We start from the raw sequence: 23,875 nt of genomic DNA, 5'->3' as shown, positions 1-23,875 counted from the left end.
TAGATTAAAGGCCAGTATGTGAAAAGTAGGGCTTCCCAGGCTACCCTAATGGTAAAGAACCCACCTACCAACTCAGGTAGATGTAAGAGACACAGGTTCAGTCCCTGGGTTGAGAAGATCCCCTGAAGGAGAACACGTCTACCCACTCCAATATTCTTGCCTGGAGAATTTCATGTACAGAGGAGCCTGGCAGGCTGCAGTCCATACGGTTGCAGAGTTGGACATGACTGAAGCAACTTATTGCATGCATGCATGCATATGAAAAGTAAAACCATAAATATAACACAGCTGACACATCAGAATATAGAAAGTTATTTTAGTTACTTTAAAACAAAATCCCAAGATCATAAACATAAAGAAAAAAGGTTTGTTGTTTCCAAATTAAGAATTTCTATTCAACAAAGAACAACATGGATAAAGTTAACAGACATGTGACCTTTGGGAGAATGCATTGCAAAATTTGATGCCAACAAACTACTACCTGAAATATATAAAGAATTTCTGGAAAAAAAAAAACGTAAAGACAGGAACTTTCAGAAAAGAATGGGCAAAAAGCATGAACAGAAAATGTACTGAAGAGGAAACCCAAATGGCTGACAGCATATTAAAAAACATGTCAAACCCCTCAGTAATCAGAGGAAAACAAATTGTAACAGCAGTGAGATACTGTTCTGAATCTGTAACACAGGCTAATATTAAGCTCCTGGACAATCCCAGTTGTCAGTGGGGATGTGGCCATGTAGACACACCTTCATGCACTGCTTGAGGGAGTGGACAGAAACAGCCAATCTACACTGATGACTCAGACTCAGTTTATGCATATCTAGTGCAGGGATGTATCAGTCCTGCTCCAGCTTATGAGTCCCAAGAAATTCTCATAAAGAGTCAGACAGGGATGCAGGAGTGGGCGTTCGTCACAGAGCATTGTGTCACAGCACATTGGAGGCAGTCTAGTGTTCACTGCTGGGGAAGTTCTGAGCAGCCCCTGAAAACAGTGGATTCGCTATGCCTAGCCACACAGCTAGATCCTAAAAAACAAGGCTAAGTGAAGAAAGTAAGAAACAATGAAATCTGTAACCCCACTCCATTTTTGTGAGTCAAAAATACACACCAAAAAAATGTTTGTGTGTAAAAAAATGTAAAAAAAAAAATTACGTGTATAATGTTTTATAAAGACACATGCAAACAAAAGGAGAAACATTAAACACTTTATAGCATTGCCCATGGCAGAGGAAAATGAAAGAAGCAGTTGGAGATGCTAAATAAATGTTTTAAAACTCAAATTAGGGAACAGTGATCATTGCTTTCACCCCTCATAGTTGCATTAGGCATGTAGTTCAATAATTTTTTTATTCAAATGCAGTAAATTTCATTGACCCTTTCTTCCAAATATGTCTAGTAGTCTCTACAAGATTGATTTGAAATGGTCACTGCTGAGCTAATTATGTAATTACGTTGGTAAGATCTTCCTTTAAAGAATTTCACTACTGTTTGACTTCCAGTGAACAGATTTGTGCAATAGCTACTCTATAATGAACCTCCATTTATTCGTTTTTTTTTCTTCCTTTCATTTATTGCACATGCACTGAATAATTACTGTCTTCTCATTTATACAAATTGACCAAACCAATGTGATAGACATAATCATTATGGGATTGTAACCAATGTATCTTTTGTATTTTCGTCCCTTTTCTTGTTCTCTAGTCCGAACTATTTTGTCCAGTGAGATACAGAGAATAGAAATTCAGTTTAGTTTTAGTATGAAAGCTATCCTTTTAAAATATCTGTTTATATTTCTGAATGAGAAACATTCATAATCACTGGTATAAACAAAATGCCAAAATTTTTGAAATAAATAAAAAGGGAGTTTGATGGGAATAGGTTACTAGTTAAATGTGATCCAGGATCCACCTGCCAATGCAGGAGACACCAGTTTGATCCCTGATCCAAGACGATCCCAAATGCCTCAGAGCAACTAAGCCTGGGCACCGCTACTACTGAACCTGTGCTCTAGAGCCCGGGAGCCAGAACTGCTGAAGCCCACACGCCCTAGAGCCCGTGCTTGGCGACAGGAGAAGCCACCACAGTGAGAAGTCCACTCATCATAACTAGAGGGTAGCACCCCCTCGCTGCCACTGGAGAAAAGGCCACACAGCAACAAAGACCCAGCACAGCCAAAATAAGTAAATAAATAAACTATTTTTTAAAAACGTGATCACAGGAAAAGTTGAAAAGTATCATTCAGATATTTTTTAGATTAAAAAAATGAAATATAATTATCAAAGGGCTAATTTAAGAAACCATTTATTAATTGAATTCCAAGCTGGTTTCAACGCCTTCGAAATCAGGGGGCATGCAGCCAAAGAATGACTTCATTCACATATTTAGTTACAGCTGTAATTGCAAAAATTGTTTTCTGTGGCTTTGCATAGTTGAAATTTAAGAAGGTAGTGCTACAGCTTTTTCCTCATGTTGCTGAAATCGGTGTGCCCTTCAAATCAGTAAGAAGCTGATGATGAGCGAGGGTGGGAGGTGAGAGGCATAGTGAGCCACACTGTGATGGCCACTGCTCTACTACGGCTGCGACAGGGCTGCATGCCTACCTACCAGGGCACCTCTGTGACGCTTGGATGGCTTCTCAGGAAATGAAAAGGCCTCTTTTTTTTTCCTGACTCTTTCTGGAAGTTTCTTATCGTCCCTAACTCTCAGTAATTTGCATTCATTTCCCACTGGCTAGCAAATACCCCAAATTACCCAGCGGTTCCTAAACAGTATAATAGCAGAGTTAACTCATATCAGGTCATTCCCTTTTAGTAATGTAGACGTAAATTTGAAGACTTTGGGCAGGAAAGTAAATATATATCAAAGTTTCTAATTAAATTGTTTACTTTGAAACTAATGGTTAAAAATTAAAAATGAAATTATTATGCATGGCACTAAAACAGGCAATTCAAATTCCTTTTAAACATGAATGTGTCTTTTTAAAGAAATCTATTTAATGTTAAAATTTATATCACATATTCAGTTAAGTCAAGAGTATGTTTAATAGTTAAAAAGAAAATTTTCTTTTAGGTCTGTGTTTTATTAGAGATTATACTTTGTCATTTCTAAGAATAGGTCTGACACATAGAGGTGAAATACAGGAGGGCAAAGAATGAATTCTACTTATTTATATAGAATATTTCAAGTTAAGAATGGAGATTTACTAAATTTTCATGGTCTCTTTATCTCTTTCCTGACTGATTCAGGCCCTGGAAAGTGAATTTGTTTCTTGCCAACTCCATCAGTGGATTGACCTTGTATTTGGATACAAGCAGAGAGGACCGGAAGCAGTCCGGGCTCTGAATGTTTTTCATTACCTAACCTATGAAGGCTCTGTGAACCTGGACAGTATCACTGACCCTGTGCTGAGGGAGGTAGGTAATAAGTTGGATATGATTCTGAAAATTTCTGCCGCCCTTCAACACAAACTTGGCTTTCCATCTCCTGCATAAATCTCCTTCCAATGTAAATTTTATAAAACATAGATTTCAAGTTCTTGACAAATGTGGAAAAGTGAGTGTTGTATGTCAAAACAAGTAATGAGGCTACCATGTAGTTCCTTTCTGAAATGCAGACATACACAGTGCACTTTAGTATCCCTCTTTTATTTTATTTCAGCGTCTTCATTGAAATGCTTAATGCCTTATGTGTTATAAATTAAAGAAACCTCTGCAGTCCATGGGGTTGCTGAGGGTCAGACATGACTGAGCGACTTCACTTTCACTTTTCATTTTCATGCATTGGAGAAGGAAATGGCAACCCACTCCAGTGTTCTTGCCTGGAGAATTCCAGGGACGGGGGAGCCTGGTGGGCTGCTGTCTATGGGATCACACAGAGTCGGACATGACTGATGCAACTTAGCAGCAGCAGCAGCAGCATTGAATATTTAAATATGAATAGTTCACATTAAAATAACCTGCCAATACCTATTTTTTTTTAATAAAAGCAGAACTACAGCCTGCTAGACGAAATACTCAAAAAATGCATCAGTAAAATAGATGAGATTATAGTATGTTATTCCTGCACATTCTCAACCTGAAATTTTATAGCTAACAGTTGGGAATTATATGCTATAGTTTGTGTATAAGTATATTTTATGAAAATATTCATAAAATATATTATTTAAATCACTTGTACGTTGCACAAAATTATTTCAGATAGGTGTAAAGAGTGAAGATGCAACAGCTGCTAGATGAGTCTTGCTTCAAGGAAGCTGTATCTCAGTCTTCCATTCTACCAGATATCTGCCATCTGCTCTATGCAAAACAAGCAATCATTTCTACATTTCCAGTCACTAGGATGCTTTTTTATTTTTTTATTTTTTAATTTTAGAGGTGGAAAACTCATAGATTTGGGAAATAAAGCTCTAAAAGAAAAATTTGCATCCATAAAGTTATTTCTTACAGACTTCTATAAAGACAAAATGACTCTATTTGTATGGCTTCAAGCAGAGAAGAGGAGAGGGAAGGGAAGAGCCTCATGCTCCTTGATCATTGAGCCCTTGGGGCTAAATATTTGGAGAACACATTGCAAGCATATTATTAGGTGTAGTGTTCTACCATGTTGTATGCACAAGGAAATGGAATTATTGCCTGAAGCTGGAAGAAGGAGATAGGGACAGAGAAGGGATGAGTGAGAAAAGAGCCAGATACTTGAACATTTGTAGGTGAAATAAGGGATTTTGTCTACAAAATAATCTGATTAGTTTGTTCACAACTGGGAATTCTAATTCTGAGCTTAATTATTCTCTTAATAATGTACCCTTAACATATACTCAGTGCTATAAATACCTTACCACTATATTTTCTTTTCAGAACCAGTACCTTTAGAATCAGAAAAAGAAGAGAATTACAGTAGCTTATCCTTTTATGGCAAGACCAACTCCAGATTGTTTATTGACTTTTAAATATCATAAACATTTTTGCTCCTGAATATCTTAGTGTACATTCCACCCATTATAATATGCTGTCCTTAAGTTGCAAGTTGATCATCTTGAGCAAAATAAAAATATTTTAAGCATATTGTGCATAATGAAAGAACATAGCAGCATTAAAATTGACTGAAAATAGCAGATCTTTCCAACTTAAATTGAAGAAGGAAATGGCAAACCTCTCCAGTATTCTCACTGGGAAAATCCTACAGACAGAGGAGCCTAGCAGGCCCCAGTCTATAGGGTCGAAAAGAGTTAGACACAACTGAGTGACTGAGCATATTTAAATGAGAACAAAGAGATAAATGAGAAAAGGAAAAGGAAATGGAATTAGGATTGAGACTTTTTAAATGTGGATATAGTGTTTATTACTTGAATTCTATAAAAATACCTGCTACTACAAGGTAACACTCCTTTGCTTTGGACAGTAAAAAAAAAAAAAAAAAAAAAAACTGTATAGAATTGTCAAACTGTAGAAAATCTCCATGAAACATTACATGAAAGAGAGTAATTTAAAAAATTAAAAAATAGGTTGGGAAGGGGTTCCAGCTTTCCCAGTCTGAGGGCATAGTTGCTGAACACTGAGGTTCCATTAGAGAAGCTCCCAGAGTCACTCAGTGCCATGTATGTCCTCCCTACCTAAGCCCCTCGCCCACCTCTCTCACCGAAAAACTTTTCTGTCAGTTCTTAAAATACTAGGTGAGAGAGCATGTACTTGGAACACTGTTACCTTACTTCCGCCGGGCAGCACGGGCTCACACACACACTAGCAGAGCACTGGCCCTGACCCACCCAGTGTTTTGTGGTTTAGATGCTAAGTCATGTCCAACTCTTTGAGACCCCATGGACTGTAGCCCACCAGGCTTCTCTGCCTATGGGATTTTCCAGACAAGATTATTGGAGTGGGTTGCCATGCTCTCCTTCAGGGGATCCTCCTGACTCAGGGATCGAACCCATGTTTCCTATGTCTCCAGCATTGGCAGGCAGATTATTTACTCACTGAGCCACCTGGGAAGCCCATCCTACCCAGAGGCCCTGTGTCAAATCAAGATAGCTTTATCTCTTTAAGACCACTAGGGAAGCACTTAGGACATTGCAGATATGACAGATGAAATGACCTTGCAAGGAATAGGAGTTAATTGCCCCCTCCACATTCCCCATGCTCACCTCCTTTACTTCACAACTAACATATTTCCACAAAATAAATTCTGTATTAATATTTAAGAAACTACAAAGATGAGAACCTGCCTGAATCCTGTGAGCTTTCTAATGTGGCCAAGTCATTTAGTGTTCTTCCACTTCCATTGCTTTGTCCATAAAGAAGGGATAATACCAAACATATGTTTGCCAGCATAAAAGCATCTAGCGTCTATTGTCACAAGAAAGAACCCTGTGGATAGGTGGAACAGAGTATAGTATCATCATTATTTGGTGGTCATTTTTGCCCCTATGCAGTGAGGAGGCTCTCTGCAGGGCACACTGCCTTCCATCAAAACATCAACATCGAGTTCCAGGAGGTCTGCTCTGTGATGCTGTGATTTGAGAGAGTTGCTCTATACCTAAATGATCAGACAAAGGCTTTTGGGGAAAGTAGTGTTCAAAACGTTGAGCCTTTTATTGAGTTCATTGCATTCCTTTTATTTGATAAAGTTTATCTTGAAGTGAAGTAAAAAGTGAAATGAAGTCGCTCAGTCGTGTCCAACTCTTTGCGACCCCATGGACTGTAGCCCACCAGGCTCCTCCATCCATGGAATTTTCCAGGCAAGAGTACTGGAGTGGGTTGCCATTTCCTTCTCCAGGGGATCTTCCTGACCCAGGGATCAAACCTGGGTCTCCCACGTTGCAGGCAGATGCTTTACTGTCTGAGCCACCAGGGAAGCCCCAAAGTTCATTTCAGTATTTTTAAATATGAAATCACTCTATTTCACAAAGATAAAACCAAAAGAAAGTGGCAGTTATCTTACACTAAGCTCCAACTAGCCTAAAGAAGATAATTTTTAATGCCTTAACAAATGCTGATTTAAAGGAGAAATTTAATATACAAAAATCTACATATGTCCCTTTTGTAAAAGAGAATAGAAAAGATACACACACACACACACACACACACACACACATATATATACATCTACAGTCTACCTAGAACTTTGAAGTTAGGGCTAAAATTTGAAAAATGTCTTAAGATTATTGATTCATTCTTCCTTGACAGGTGAAATCATGAAGCAGCACTAACCACAGCAATTATAGCATTAAAATGTCAAGAAATTAGAGGTCAGAATAACAGATAATTTTCTTCTCTATGTCAGATTTAAAATTGACATTCTTTGACAGCTTAGGATCTCTGGCTGAGAAAAATATGACAGCTTAACTTATTTTATACTTGTAAAGCAGTAATTGATAATAAACTTTATCATGACAGCCTCTGGGCAGAAACATGACAGAACAGTTTTGGTACCAAGCTCTTCATAACATGTAAACACTAGATCTGGGGGATATTAGGTATTATTTAAATTGTCTTAAGCCTGAGCTTTTATCATAGTCTTCTAGACACTTTTTTTTTCCATAGATGAGCTCATCTGACTATTTAAGCAGTATTTTTCAAGCATGATAATGAGTGTTTTTCATATTTATTTTTTCATGTTAATAAAATTATGTAATTTGCTTTATGTTTTTACTCCCCAAATGATGGCCAAGAAACTTAATCCTATGACCTACATGAGAAACAGGCTGTTCTGGTTTATATCTGGTCCCATGGTTTTCTATCTCCTTACTACTCAAATACAGTCCATAGACCAACAGTATCAGAATGAGCATCACCTGGGAACTTGATAGATAGACCCTCATACTCTGCTCTCAGCAATGCCCCCACACAGCCTAGTAAATCTGAATGTTAGGAAATCCCCTGGTGACCTGAGGCATTACAGTGTAGGAAGCACTGTGCTGCTGTTCAGTTGCTAAGTCATGTCCAACTCCTTGCGACCTCGTGGACTGAGGCACGCCAGGCTTCCCTGCCCTCCACTGTCTCCTAGCTCCATCCACTCTCCATCCTCTTTGCCTCCATCCCAAGGGTATCTCAGAACATCCAGGAAGAGGGCTCAAGCAAGTTTATTTTGAAAAAAAAATTCTTTAAAATAACAGAATATTTACTTATTTGTTTTGTTTTGTTTTGTTTTGTTTTTGCTGTGCCACTGCAGCATGTGTGATCCTAGTTGCCAGACCAGGGACTGAACCCGTGCCGCCTGCATTGGAAGCACTGAGTCTTAATCACTAGCCGACCAGGGAGGTCCCTTACTTATTTTTAGACATGATATTCTTCTTATTCCCAAAATAATTCTTTAAAAAGTAAAAGGCTTTTTAATGGGCATTTCCATTTTAATTTAAACTGTAAATTTTCTATTTGTTCATGCTTTTAAATTTATTAAAACTTTTAACTCAGTAAAACTTCAGTAACTGTAGAGAAAATTTTAAGGTAACTGTAAGAAATCTTTATCAGCCATTTTTTTTCTCGTTTGTCCTTTACTCTTATAATGAGTGAAAAATATTCTAAAATTGTTTCTTAAAATTATCTCTGTTATAATCAGGAGTATAATTAGTCAAGCCTGTCTGCCTCAGAGTATGATTGTTTGATCCCTAGCAGTCAATGAAAGATGATGGAAAGGTGGACATCAGATAACAGATTATATCACAGCCCCAGCATCATTATTTGAGTGACATAAGGGAGTCACTTTAATGTACTTTTATTTAACCACCTAAAATATGATAATTGAAATGATATCTAACTCATAGGACTGTACTTGAGGATTGTATGTGAAAAGATATGTGAAAATACTTTGTAAACCGTGAAGCACTACTGGACATTGATTACTCCTGCCCCCAAACATAATTAAATGAAGTATTGTGGAAGAACTTCTGTTTTAATAATTTATTTCTCTGTATCATGATATCTGTAGTCAACACTGCCAAACTGAAAAATGATTTAAATGACTTCTCTTTGACTGTGAGAGAGATATACACAGAAGTCTACCATAAAAGGCTTGTTTTGCTAGCAAATTATTAGAACATATGGACCATGCAGCATTTATTTATACATTTTGATATTACCAGTAGTCATAAAAATGTGGTTATTTTAGTCTAATTTTCTGTTACCAGTATTTCTTAGTCTTAGACTATATATTCTTCATTTCTTTCTTTCTTCAATCTGACAGGGATAACAAAGCATTCCTTTGGATCTGCTATGGTGAAAATATGCCCATAGGAAGTAGAATAGATCTCTTCAGTTTTCACTTTATTTTCTTGCTGAAACATTCCTTGCTACTGCAGAGAACTGACATGATAGGGCTGTCAAGAACCAGCAAGACAAATGTGTCTTTAACCAAAACAGCTGCAATGCTGACTTTCCTAGAAAAGGAACTCATAAAATTTATAAGGAAAAAAAAATGAACCCACTTTTCATCTTGATCATGTAAATGAAGGTATTTATCATGACAACGTTGATGGCCTCTATAATAATTGCCTATTCTTTCTGAGAATCTGTTATTCCTAGTCTTTACTTTCCCTCATTTCTGACTTCTCTCTTTGATCTGACGAGGGATATTAACACCCACCCCTCCTGGGTCGCTTGAGTGGGTTGTAGAACAATATTGTCTGTTTACTGGTGCCGTGACGCCTAATTGTCTTCAGATGGGGGATGTTCAGGGTTCTTCTCCTAGGCGACTATTCTGAGGCATGATAACAAATAATCAACAAAAGGGCAGATAAATATTTCTTAAAACCATTTTCATTCCCCCCCCCTATAATTACTAGAAATTTTACAGAGCTGAAAATCTTAACAAACTCAAAAGCCAAATTAACATAGAAAGAAAAGCCATACATTTTAAATTGTTGGAATAGAAATACACATTGGGTCTTTTTTACTTTTAAAGAATCATTTTGGGAACAACAAGAATCCCTAAATCTGGTAAGAGTATAGGTTCAAATGTATCTGTTGTTGTGCTTCTCATCTGTAGCAATAAGGCATGCATTGAGATAATTCAAGAATACAGTTTCTATATAGAAATTAGTATCAAGAAAATTAATGATACACATTTAATTTTGATTGGTGAATAAATCTTTTAATTTAGTTTTATCTTTTCTCCTTCTAATTACTGCAGTCCTTAGCTAGTCCATAGTGATCAATTGTGCATAGAAAAGCATAAATAATGCACTTAGTAAAAAGTGAGATGTATGTCATTTATGTGAAGTATGCTTTTTTTCTCTCTTTGTGTTATTTTTATTGTGTGGTGCTGAGAAGTGCTAATTATTGATTTTCAGAAATTAACAGCAAATGCTTTTACAAGCATCTAAAGTCATATTTTACACAAGGAAGAAGGGTGAAAATTGCAGCCTGCTGTTTGTAATAGGAATAGCTGGAAGAGACTTCCTTATCTTCAATTAACATAGATTTCAGTTATATTACACAGTTGTTACCTTAGCATAAATTAACAATTATTCAAAACATACTGCATGCTTCAGTTTCTTGAAGTGGGTATTACTCAAGCTAAGTACCTAACCATTTTAGTTAGATGTTTAGGACTCATGTTTAAATGTTTTAAACATATTGATAATGAGTCTATTTATAGCCATTTGATCTCAGTATAGTATATCTAAATTATTGTTTCCCATTTATGTCAAAGAAGAGCATTTTGTTTTGCCAAATACATGCAGTACTATTTTTAATTTGAATTTAATTGAGTCAAAGGGTATGATTTCATTTTGTAATGTTTATACCCACACCTGGTGAACCTTAGTCTTCATATCTTTATATGTACCAAACAAATCCATTTCAGCTTTATTATTCTCATTATTGTCTTTCCATGATCAGACACTCCAAGTGAATTTATTTTGTGTGGTGAAGCAGGTCACCACCGATACTACTCTCCCTTACCCCCTCCGCCTTCTCCTCAACCTCCTTCCTCCTCCATTTCCTGAATCAGCCAGCATAGAGTTTGCTTTATGTGAATTTATTCATCAAAGGAGAATTTGGCATGGATATTGTACTGTTGTTACCTCTCACATATCATTAAGTATTTCTGGACTGAGTCTTCTACTATGTACTATTGAATGATCAAACCCAAAGTTGGCAAAGAACCAAAAACCTGGGGGCATCCTTAAGAACTCATCTGCTAAAACTCTTGCTTCCAGGTCAATCTGAAAATTATCCAGAACAGAATGTTTTAGTTCTTTTTTTGAGGGTTAACAAGCATAGATTGAATAAGACTCCATGGTCTCCCCCAAGAAGCTTATAGCAGTGTTTATCCCTCAAATATTCTAAATCCTCAATAAAAATCTTACTTGGGTGTAATCACCTTTTGGTCAGTCCTACTTGGAAATGAAGCAAAAGCGAGCCAGCATTTTTCTTATTTATTATACCTGAACACTAATCCTAGTTGTATCCATCAGTGTGCTGTATGTGTCTCAGCACATTGCCCTTTCAGAGGGATAATGAAGACTCCGAAAAATGATATCTAAATGGTCAAGAAAAACAGGGAAAGAGTCTAAACATCACTAATCGTTATGCAAATGCAAAACAAAACCACAGTGAGGTGCCACTCCATACCTACTAGGTTGGATACAGTCAAACAAACAAACAGAAAATAGCAATGTTGGCAAAACTGGAATCCTTGAGAGTACTATGAGAATGTAAAATGGTGCAGCCTCTCTGGAAAACAATATAGAGGTTCCTCAAAAAATTAAAGAGAGACTTCCTGTATGATCTAGCAGTTTCACTACTGGTTATATATCCACAATTAAAAGCAAGATTTCAAAGAAATATATTGCATATCCATGTTCATAGCAGCATTATTCACAACAGTCAAAGTGTAGAAGCAATCCAAGGGTCCATGAGCAGGTGAACAGATGAAAAAGTATGCCATTTAGATATAATGGGATATTATTTGGCCTTAAAAAGGAAGGAAATTCTGAGGCACGCTGTAACAGGAATGAACCTTGAGGACATTATTCTGAGTGAAATAAGCCTGTCACAACAAGACAAATTACTGTTTGATTCCAGGTGCTTCCAATAGTCAAAATCAGAGAGAGAAAAAGTAGAAGGGTGGTTTCCAGGAGCTGTGAGGTGAAAGTCGCTCAGTCCTGTCTGGCTCTTTGCAACCCCGTGGACTGTACAGTCCATGGAATTCTCCAGGCCAGAATACTGGACTGGGTAGCCTTTGCCTTCTCCAGGAGTTGTTCCCAACCCAGGGATCGAACCCAGGTCTCCCACATTGCAGGCAGATTCTTTGCCAGCTGAGCCACAGGGGAAGCCCAAGAATACTGGAGTGGGTAGCCTTCTCCAGCGGATCTTCCCGACCCAGGAATCAAACTAGGGTGTCCTGCATTGCAAGTGGATTCTTACCAACTGAACTATCAGGGAAGCCCTTGATATCAGGGAAACCCTTCCAGGAGCTGGGGGAAGGTGAAATGAGCAGTTGTCTGATGGGTACAGAGTTTCAGTTTCTCAAGCTAAAGAGAGTTCTAGAGAATATGCACAATAATATGAATGTGTTTAACACTGCTGAACTGGACACTTAAAAATTGTTAGGATGGTAAATTTTACACTGTGAAATTTTATGTGGTAAATCTTAACCACAGTTTTAACAAATTTTAAAGGGATAATCAAGAGTTTAAAAATAGTCCTATTTACAAAAATGTGGGGCAGATTAAAGTAGATAATCAAGGGAAGTTGAAGCCCCCTGGGTTAACATCTGGTTACCAGGCCTAGGCTTGAGGGTGTAAGGGGAGGTAGCTTGTTGCCAGAAGCTGGCAGGAGAAGTAGCCCTGGGAATTGGTCACCCGGCAGAACCTGTGGCCTTAGGTAGAGAACTGCAACACAGCCAGTGCCAAACTGTGACCTGACAATGAGGGGGCGCACAATAAATGCTTTGCCTTCTACCTTGCGTCCCAACCAGTCAGAGGCCAACCCAGTACCAGGGGTGCGGTCCTTGGAGACCATCGCCCAGGGGCAAGGATGCCGATCCAGTTCACTTCTCTGTGCCCTGAGTGAGCCACCACTCTGGAGCAAACTTATTTAAGGCATTCAGGGTAGAACAGCCACTACCTTCTCATTAAAATACATGGATTTTTCTACCTGATTTGACTTATTTTTCAGGAGAAAAAGTGAGTGAGCTTGCCACCTGTGGCACTGACCTAATATATTTTTTTAGATGTTCCAGACAGAGCTTTTTTATCTAGAGGATATGGTGTTTTTCACATTAATTTGTTAAGTCAATTATGTAATATCCTTATAATTTATCATTCTAAGGAGGAAGTGTAGGAATCAGCAGGAAGAGAAATCTCCAGTATGTATCTGTATATGTGTATATATATGTATTAGCTTTATACCAAAAGAATATATATATATATATATACATATTTGTATATAAAAATTTGCTGATATATATATATATATATATATATCAGCTTTATACCAAAAAAATAAAAGCAAGCACTGAGGCAAGTAAATGAGCAAATTGGAACCCCTCAGATATTTTCTAACATAGTCTGATAGTTAAAACAAATATGGTCCTTTTTTGCTTGAGTTATCAAATATTTGCTTAAATATTCTAATACTTTTGCGAGTGTAGGCGGCCTACAGTCCGGGGGTTGCAGAGTCCTGCAAGACTTGTGACTAAGCACGCATGCACGCATAGGCTTAGCCTTAATGCAGTTGATTGTTAAAACAAAGGAAACATCTTGGTTCTTCTGTTTTGTAGTTTCTGTGAAAAACTAGAAGCAGTTTAATATAAAATAGCATTTTAATTTTTTATATAGTTAAATGTTTATAAGGCAAGAAATAATAAAGTGCAGATATTATTTGCTTGATTTATTTTGCTATTTTTCCAGCATTAAAAAGTAATGCTTTATATGATCTTGTTTTATTGCAACAATAAACCAGAAGCAAAGGCTTATCAGTTAAAATACATTCTGCCATTAAGTAATCTTTCTTTTTATCATTTCAGGCTTTCAGAATTCCATGTTTTTCCTATTTGATAGAGAATTGGTAGAATTGTAGGTAGAACCGAGTGATAAAAATCACATATATATTTTTAATTGTATTATATGTTGAAGTTGTATTTTCTGTCAAAGGGGAAAAAAAGAATATCCACTCTCAAGCATTAAAATCATTCTAAATAAGAGCTGTATACTGAGATAAGCACAACACTAAATTTTTTGAAAATCTTTTTCTGTGTTCCCAAGCTTTTACTTTTTTTTCTTAAATTTTCTGAAATTTGCTGATAATTGGTAATTTGAACATAATCTGGTATTTTGCATTATAGATAGCATAGCCTATCGTACTTTACGAAATGCTGATTTTTTTTAAACCATTTAAAAGATTTTACCAACCAAGGAAAATGGATATAAAACAGGTCATTTGACAGCCTACCTTATTAGCTTCTTCCTACTGTCTCTCTCATGGCACTTAGACCTGATGGCATTTCATCTGAAAGACAATGCTAAATTAACATTTGCCAAAAAAAACTGGAACTTGTAAAGGTTCCATCAGAGAAAAATATATCTGGGCTAAATTCATCTGCACTAAGGAAAAGAGAATAATCAAAGTGTTTATCTGATGCCTACCAGGGAAAGCGTAAGTAGATAACCAGACTACACAGAGGGAAGGAGAAAGCACGTTTGTTCACCTAACTTTTGTCTTTTATTTTGAATTTACCATTAATTTGAACATCATTCTGAACTTTGCCTTAACTGTCACCACGTTTCCTTGTACCTTGGTTGTGAAGTTTTTTGTATTAATGGGCAGACATGCAACACACATGCACCACAGCATGTTCACTCTCTTCTGAGGATTTAATCCCAAACGTGGGCTTCCCTGGTGGCTCAGAGGGTAGAGCATCATCTGCCTGCAATGCAAGAGACCTGGGTTTGTTCCCTGGGTCAGAAAGATCCCCTGGAGAAGGAAATGGCACCCCACTCCAGTACTCTTGCCTGGAAAATTCCATGGACGGAGGAGCCTGGTAGGCTACAGTCCATGGGATTGCAAAGAGTTGGACACGACTGAGCGACTTCACTTTCTTTTCTTTCTTTCTAATCCCAAACTTGTATCTTTGTTCATATAGGAGGTAGAACTTTCTTGGGAGGAAAGGCAAGAAGGGAAAACAAAACAGTTAAGCAAGAGATATAGCAGGTCAGAGGAATAAAGCTTGTGTCACAGCTATCGCAAGCACATAGCGGGACAACAGAGGATGAGATGGTTGGATGGCATCACTGACTCAATGGACATGAGTTTAAGTAAACTCCGGGAGTTGGTGATAGACAGGGAGGCCTGGCGTGCTGCAGTCCATGGGGTCACAAAGAGTTGCACACGACTGAGTGACTGAACTGAACTGTAGGGCCTCTTTATGCAAATGTAAAAAGCCACCCTGTTCAGGAGGTTGAATTGCAAAAAGGGCCCCTTTCTTTGGCAATCGGGGTCAGTTCTATCACTCATTTACCCCCCAACTGGGCACCTTGGTACGTGGTATCATCACCGACACCCGCCATACACAGTGCCCTGACCTGTGGGGAAGTTGAAAGACTAGAGAAAACTCGTTGAGAATAAGTGGGAAAAGGGAGAGCTGGATGGGGCTTCCCAGGTGGCTCAGCAGTAGAGAATCTGCAGGAGCCACGGGAGACTGGAGCTCGACCCCTGGGTGGGGAAGATCCTCTGGAGGAGGAAATAGCAACCCACGCCAGTATTCTTGCCGGGACAGTCCAGTGAATAGAGGACCCTGGTGGGGTACAGTCCGTGGGGGTTGCAAAGAGTCAGACACGACCGAGCAGTGAGCACGCACACACAGGAGAGCTACTTGAAGGCAGGGGTAATTTTGTAATTTGACAGGTGGGTCCTGGAGTATTTTACAAAGAGAGCCAAACAATACTAAGGAGAGGAACAATCAGAAAGTAGGGAGGACAAAAGGGAAACAGTGTGTATGGGAACTTTCCCTAGTAGGAGCTTTATATTCCATGTAAGCAGGTAAAACTGAGTTGTGTGTCATGTGTGTGTATGAAATCTGGAAATCAGAGGTACTTACATTGTCCTCCTAAGCATAATTCGGTTCACATTTTCCTTTTCCTTCTCTGCCTTTCCCTGCAGAATTCCTGTTTTAGAACTTCCCCCAAGGTGTTAAAAGCAGTCTTTTTACCCTCTAATTTTAGAACATACCTGTTTCTTTTTTTATTATTGAAGTATAGTTGATTTTTGCGGTGTTTCAAGTGTACAACACCTGTGTGTGTCATACGTATTACACAACTCATGTGCTCTCATATGCAATGTTAATTTATCCTTTCTTCACTGAAAAGGGCAATAGACAATATACATAATGCAATAGATTTTTTGTAACATAAACTAAAGTTTTGGTATTCGATTTTAAAAGGATTCACAAATGCTGATGTGGTCAAGCAGGGCATAAACTATTGAAGCTGGGCGAGGTGGCAGTTTATGCACGGGTCACATGAGCGATGGGCCTTAAAAAGGAGTCTCTGTGCTCCAGCCGAGTGTTACCACACAGGAATGATGATGGGGCCACGCAGGAGCTTCTGATTCTTATGAGAGAAGCCAAAAAACCCGTTTACTGTATGAAATTTCCTGACCTGTACATGTTGACTCAAGTAGAAACTGTGCCTGTGAGCTGAATCTAGCCCATGGGATGCCAGTATGTGACATCTGGCTGAACGTAAGCCCCTGTGACATCCTGGCTAGAATGTAACCTCCACAAGAGTAGTCATCTGTATCTGTTTTGTTTGGTGAGTATCAGAGATCTCTAGAATGGTAGGTGCAAAATAAATACATGTCTTAATGAATAACATTATCTTTCTGACCCATGCAGAGCAATATATAGAGAAATAGAAATATTTTGAATTTTTTAAGATCCCATTTCTGATAATATAGAAAGAATCCAAGTTATAATTAACTTTTAGTAGTTGTTTGGATGTTTTTTACTTGATGTCTTTAGGAAAATTCCATTATATGGCAAAAAAAAAAAAAAATCCACATAGCAAAAACTCTTTTTTATGATGTTGACCAGCTAATTTCTACTTAACCTTCAAACCTCAGCTCTTGTTCTTTTTCTGGAAGTCCCTGTCCTTACAGCCCTTCTCTCCCTCCCCCATCCTCCACCTGAGTCTGATTGTCACTCCCCGGGGCTCCCGGGCCCTCTGGGTTTGCCTCACCCATGATCCTCCCTAACATGCACCTTGATGTCCTCATCTCATGTCCTCGTGGGCTGAAAACTTCTGGGGGACAGTCTGCTGTCTGAGTTTGTATGCCTTGGCGTAGAGTAAACATTCAAAAGATGTTCGTTAAGTTATTTCTGTGGTATTGAGTTGTAAGAATCAAGAGCTCTGAAGTTTTCCTCGCTACTGTGCTTTTCTCTTTTCAGGCTACCTTTCGGTTTTGCCCAAATGCCCTACCATTTCCCCACTTCTGTATTCAGACATTTTTCGAAGGACTAAATCACAGCCTTAACCTGCAGAGAGTTGCAGGCTGAGCAAACAGACACACATAAAGAATTCTGTGTTGAGTTCCATGATAAAGGGGAAGATAGGCTGTGAGAATATGGAGGACATTGATTATGATTTAGGACATCTGGCAAGGATTTAAAACCCTGCCCAAGGTTAGCATGAAGGGAGGTGTTTTCTTCTCCATCAGAACAACTATTCAATCTTTATGCTTCATAAGTTGCAGTGTGGACTGTGTATATCCCTGGGCATGTGCCCATAGAAAGTACCTCCCTCCCTTTTTTATTTTTAAAAGATTCAATATGTTTAAAGAAATGAAACAGGCAATCAAAAATATGAGCTAGTAACAGAGAAATGACACCATAAAAATTAATCAATCCCCCACCCCTTTCTGCTCTAGTTTTATTTGTATCTCTGTTCATAGCCCAACCTGCCCATGGAAAACTATTTTCTCCTCAGCATCACTTTTTAAAAAATATCAAAATCTTTGAACATATGAAAGTGGAGAGAATGATATACAAATAATAATATAACAGATTTCCACTTGCCCAATAACGATAATCAGCAGTAGTACCTCCCATCTTGGTGAAAAGAAGACTTTGATTACTTTCTAAATGTGGGGGAGCCAGTCAAGAAAATCAGTAGGTGCTCACATACCATTCAAACATTTTAATAGACTTAGACAACATGCTTTTTCAAGATCAGAAAGGTCTGATCAATTTAAACTCAAAGGGTAAGAAATTATTGGAGGACAGGATTACATGATAGCTAAAAGATAAATATTGAACTAGGAACCTTTAGGTCATGAAAGCATGTGATGTAGACCGTAGGAAAGAGAAATTCAGTTTTGTCTTAAAAGAAATAAATGTTGAATGTTGGGAACAGATTGACTTATTGAAAAGGTAAGATTGAGTACAACTTAAAATTCACCCTGATGCCATTTGAAGCATTTAAGATATATATATGTGCATGTATACTCTGCCTCAATCCAAAAGGATGAGTGGCAGGACCCACTAGAGCAAACTGTACAGACGATTTCTAGAAATAAAGTCAGTTTCATAACATTTTCTAATATAATTTTAATAGTTCCCCTTCAGGAAAAAAGTTAAAGTCAAGCAAAGCATGTTTATTGATCCACTTCCTTTTTGAACATTTAAAAGCTACCTACTCAAATGCAGGGCACTGATCTAGGAATTTAAATGTGTTTGATTTTACTTCTGTCTCCCTCCCCACTCCCTGGTCCTCTATCTGGAGGAGTAAAAACACAAGTAATAGTAGATATCATTATATTTAGTTCATGATGCATTAAGCTGGGTATTGGACATTTTCTAACCAGGGCAACTTTTAACAATACAATTCTTTTTTTTTTTTTCCCCCAAATAATTCTCAGAATTTATTGTTAATAATGTGAACCTAACCAGAAATAGTCTCTCCCCTTTCTAATCATAAATCTTGCTTTGGGGAGATGAAGTATGATGGTATCTGTGTTAGCACAATTTAGTTGGTAGTCACAGTTCTCATGGAGAAGGCAATGGCACCCCACTCCAGTTCTTTTGCCTGGAAAATCCCATGGACAGAGGAACCTGGTAGGCTGCAGTCCATGGGGTCGCACAGAGTCGGACACGACTGAAGCAACTTAGCAGCAGCAGCAGCACAGTTCTCATGTGAGTGGACACCATGCAAATAAATGTATACATTAAAATTGGACCGTACTTAAAGAGATTTAGTAATTCATCCTGTTGCCTCTGCAAATAAAGAGCCAAAGCCCCATTATGCACTTGCTAAAATATGGCAGATAATGATGCATTCATGTTTAATATTGCTAATAAATTTGAAAATTCACACTTTTATTGATAAACATTTTCTTAAAATGCAGTCCAGGAGGACAGATTGTTAAATTTAAAGACTTTATAAATGAGAATTGAAGATAGTGATACGATTAGTGGCAGGGCTGTGCCAAGAGTCATCTACCAACTTACCTGACTCCCAAGCATTCAGCAATGACTTTCGTATTTCACTTTTATGTGCCACCAAACTGCATACAATTTTAGGGGAAAAATTAACATGGTAACAGAGTAATAATAATAGTAAATAATAGTAATAATCATAGTAAATATTGTGCTTCTCCTTATTGACTTAAATGCTTATAATATTTCAGAAAAATATTTCTGTTAGTCTGGTTTAATATATTGCATTTTTTGGCTGTAAAATGTATGTATAGAAGAAATACTTAAATCTCTTTTAAGATTTTCTCTTTGACATAGGGACCAAAAAGGTGTATTGCACACTTCAGACAGTTTGCAATCTAGAAATATTCATTGGAAATGACAAAGTCTCATTAATATTTTCATCTGCATAGGTTTTAATGACGTATTGCATAGGTTTTAATGGCATATTGCATAGGTCAGGATGCCCCAAGAATTATTTCCTCTTTGGGTTAGTTCTCTCTAAAATTTCAGAAGATTTTTGAGAGGAATGAATTCATAGCTTATAGATAATATTTCAGAATATATCTTAGAATAGCATAGCACACTAAACTGTATTTTTTGTAGTGAAAGTTTTGCTGTATTTGATGACTATACAGAAGTCTTAATGTTCTTTCTACTTATTACTCTCTAATTGATTAGAAGACATGCTTATTTGAATTTTATCTTGTATCCTTAGTGGACTTTATGTTTCATTCTTTTTTTTTCCTATTAAGATTCCAGAAGCTTATTTCATTAGAGATCCCCATACGTTTCTTCTTACAAAGGACTTTATTAAGGTATTTGTGTTGTATTTAGTGTTCAGAGTGTTCTCTGGTCTCTAGCTGCTTGCATGTACTCACAGGATAACATTTCCACATTTAACCCCAGCTTCTAAATAAGAATAGTGACTTAACGGAAGCATGTTTGGAAGGAGAAGCAGAGCTTGTCTACAAAATACTAACACTTGGATGGTTCTGCACCCTGGGAGAAGAGCACCCGGTGAATTTTCTGGACTTTTTTCATGGCTGACTTGGGATACACTTTGCGTTGTCAGAGTGTGTTGACCTCTCTCGTTGATGCATACTGATTGTGACAATCACTCTCCTTCCCCTGCAGGCCATGGAGGCACAGATACAGAACTTTGGACAAACGCCATCTCAGTTGCTTATTGAGCCACATCCGCCTCGGAGCTCTGCCATGCACCTGGTAAGACGTAGCAGCTTGCGGAACATTTCTGTCTTTCTTTGTACCTGAGTAGAGTTCAAATAAAATAGTGATTTTTTTAGCAGCGTTTTAAATCTTCTCGATGTATTGGCTTAACTCTTCAGCCTCAGGATATACTGATTACCTAGAAAGAAACAGAAAAAGGAGTATAGTTCTTACCTTTAAGTTCGGCTTCAGCTAGCTCAATTTTGGATTCACAAAAATCGCCGCCCTCTCTATTAGGAGTTGGCTCATATACATAAACCCCTTCATACACATACAGGCTTATAGATATACACAGGCACCAAAATTAGGTTACACTTATAAATTAGAATGAAAAATATAAAAGAAACACAATCTAAAGGTAGCTGGTTTGATCTTTGGGGGCAAAGTGTGGTAGAGGAAGTATTCATTTTAAGAAAAGGAAAGAAATATAAAGATAATATACAGCCTCTGCATGGCAGCAGTCAAGAAAATAGATTAAAAATAAGGACCTCAGAGCCAGATTTGGGTCAAGTACCATGTCTGCCTCGAACTAATGAATGAATTGGGCGAGGTATTTAAGCTCTTTGTTTACATTTCAGCCTGTGTAGCCTGAGGGTAACAAATCGCACCAGCCCTGAAAATGCAATGACTCAGTACTGTATGTAGCACTTAGACCAGCCCCTGGCATACAGGTACTCAGTAAATGTTAGCTGGCATTATATTCTCAGTTTGCAAGGGAAGAAGTAATAGTCTTTTCATTTCAATCTGAATCTTTTAAGATCCATTTTCATAAGAATACGACCCCTTTTCAGTTTTTAGCAAACAGTTAACATTTCTTTATTTAATTTGAAGGTAAAAATTTTTCTAAGAAACTACTTTAGAACTTACTTTTTCACTGTGATTTTCCACTAAGCTTTTACTGAGGGAAAAAAAAAATGCTTGACGGCAAAAATGTATTTGCAGCATGAATTACAGTTCATCAACTTTTCTAGATAATTGTCAAGGGACCAGATATCCTCATACTGGAGTAAAATGCCCTGGAACATGGTCCATAATATATGTATAAACAAATGTACAGGTTGTTATTGTGTGATAGAAGTATTGTTCATACCTTTCATTTATCCTGTCAACTACTTTACACATTTGAATCGAGCCCCCTCTGTGTGCCAGGCATGACATTAAGCATTGGCAGTACAGAGGCGAGGCATCCTCTATACCGTCAAAGGGTTGGTAGTCCATCACCTACTGAAGCATAAACAAATGTGTGTGTTTGAAAACATTTCTTTTCCTATACAGTAACTCAGCTGAGCAATTTCACTGTTTAATGAACTCTGCTGCTTGAGGTGGGTCCTCACATGCAGCCAAACAGAGAGGCTTTCACCACGCGTGCCGTCCCCAGCCCCACACCCAGGCACAGCGTAGACATGGGGCCTGCAGACCTGAGAGGAAGCATTTTAACAAACTGTCCAAGAGAATCTCTCTCACACTTTATTTTATGAAATGCTTTGGCAGAAGAGTTTTATCCCCGTGTTGGTTTTCTCTGTTTAATAATAATAGTAGTAAAAAATATTTACCCTGGAGAAATGCCCAGTCAGAACTCATTACTTTCCTAGGGGAAATTGTTAGAGGCTAAATTGGCATGGAACTGTTTATAAAGAAAATCAGCTTTTTAAGTTTATGTAGCAGAGAATTCACACACACACACACACACACACACACGTCTCCATAAAATAGTGAACAATTAGAAAACATGCATGAAAGCTAAATAGTGGTTATTTCCAGCATTCTTATCTATCTTTTATGTAATAATGTGTACAGTATTTTGCAACCCACGCCAGTATTCTTGCCTGGGAAATCCCACGGACAGAGGAGCCTTACAGACTACATTCCATGGGTTGGCAAAGAGTCAGATATGTCTTGGCGACTAAACCACCACCACCATACTACTTACTAGTAGTACTAATAGTGTCTCCTTTCTGTCAAGTCATATACTAGATGTTTGAGAAACAAAGATTAAAAAAGCAAAGAGAGTGTTGTCTCTCAGGAAGCTCACCATTGAGCACGGGAAGGAGCCTAAACCACGGTCATCAGAGACACAGCAGAAACGTGCCCATGGAGCACGGACAAGGGAGGCTGTGGAATTTTAATTATTTAGACTGTAGCCATGCCCCCACATCATCCAGGTAAAAGATGAAAGAATCAATTCACTTCGTATTTCACATAAACACTGTCGGGAACTGGCTTGACTGATCTTTCCACCACAGTGGTGTAACCGCACTGAAAAATTACACTGCATCATGTGGACATATCTCTAAGCTAACTTCTTAAATCTCTGGAAGCATGTTAGTCACTCAGTCATGTCCGACTCTGCAACCCCATGAACTGTAGTCCACCAGGCTCCTCTGTCCATGGGATTCTCCAGGCTAGAATACTGGAGTGGGTTGCCATGTCCTTCTCCAGGGGATCTTCATGACCCAGGGATTGAACCTAGGTCTCCTGCATTGCAGGCAGAGTCTTTACCATGCAAGCCACCAGGGAAGCCCTCTTCCATCGTCTGGCAGCACCTAAATTGCAGCTGGTTATTAGTAATTGGGGGTCCTCTCCCAGCAGCTGTGCGGAGTGCCTGCTCCTTTGGCTGTGCCCGCCTCACAGACCAGAGCGCCGACTGCTCTGCTGCCTGCTTGCGCTCACGCTAGCTTGTTTTAATCTCACGCTCCCCCATGCTGTCACTAACTCTGTTATTCCTTCTGTTTTCTTTGCTCTCCTCCCTTTCTATTCAACAGTGTTTCCTTCCACAGAGTCCACTCATGTTTAAAGATCAGATGCAGCAGGATGTGATCATGGTGCTGAAGTTTCCGTCAAACTCCCCAGTGACGCACGTGGCGGCCAACACACTCCCCCACCTGACCATCCCTGCGGTGGTGACGGTGACCTGCAGCAGGCTGTTTGCCGTGAACCGATGGCACAACACAGTAGGTACGTGGGCCTAAGGGAGTCACTTACTAGCGGGGTCTAAAATGCTGTGGTTCAGGTAAGTGTGTGGAGGGCTAGCGAGTGTGCCACATGAGCTACAGAAAGCAGCAGAATAAATAACTGCCAGACTTCACTAAATAACTCGTCTGCCTTCTTCATTGCTGCTGTGTTACAGTGCCGCACGCGGTGCTTGTTGTTGTTTAGTCACTCGGTCATGTCCAACTCTTGTGACCCCATAGATGGTAATCCACCAGGCTCCTCTGTCCATGGGATTTCCCAGGCAAGA

General features: G+C 38.5%; 1 protein-coding gene across 11 annotated transcripts in view; it reads left to right on the top strand.

Moving 5' to 3' along the window:
- The window catches only part of NBEA (neurobeachin), a 673,417-nt gene that overhangs the window by 626,621 nt on the left and 22,921 nt on the right, over nt 1–23,875 (top strand). For 5 of the 11 annotated variants that reach the window (XM_027557423.1, XM_027557428.1, XM_027557425.1 and 2 more), the window contains 4 exons: nt 3,249–3,416; nt 20,163–20,225; nt 20,545–20,634; nt 23,400–23,592. In XM_027557423.1, coding sequence (XP_027413224.1) covers nt 3,249–3,416; nt 20,163–20,225; nt 20,545–20,634; nt 23,400–23,592 — 514 coding nt within the window. The remainder of the gene's footprint in view (nt 1–3,248; nt 3,417–20,162; nt 20,226–20,544; nt 20,635–23,399; nt 23,593–23,875) is intronic. The other 6 variants (XM_027557431.1, XM_027557429.1, XM_027557426.1 and 3 more) reach the window with 3 other exon arrangements.

This window comes from Bos indicus x Bos taurus, chromosome 12, assembly GCF_003369695.1.
Source record: "Bos indicus x Bos taurus breed Angus x Brahman F1 hybrid chromosome 12, Bos_hybrid_MaternalHap_v2.0, whole genome shotgun sequence".
Classification (NCBI taxonomy): domain Eukaryota; kingdom Metazoa; phylum Chordata; class Mammalia; order Artiodactyla; family Bovidae; genus Bos; species Bos indicus x Bos taurus.
Note: the sequence above shows the minus strand (reverse complement) of the source record. Positions and strands in the feature narration are given on the sequence as shown.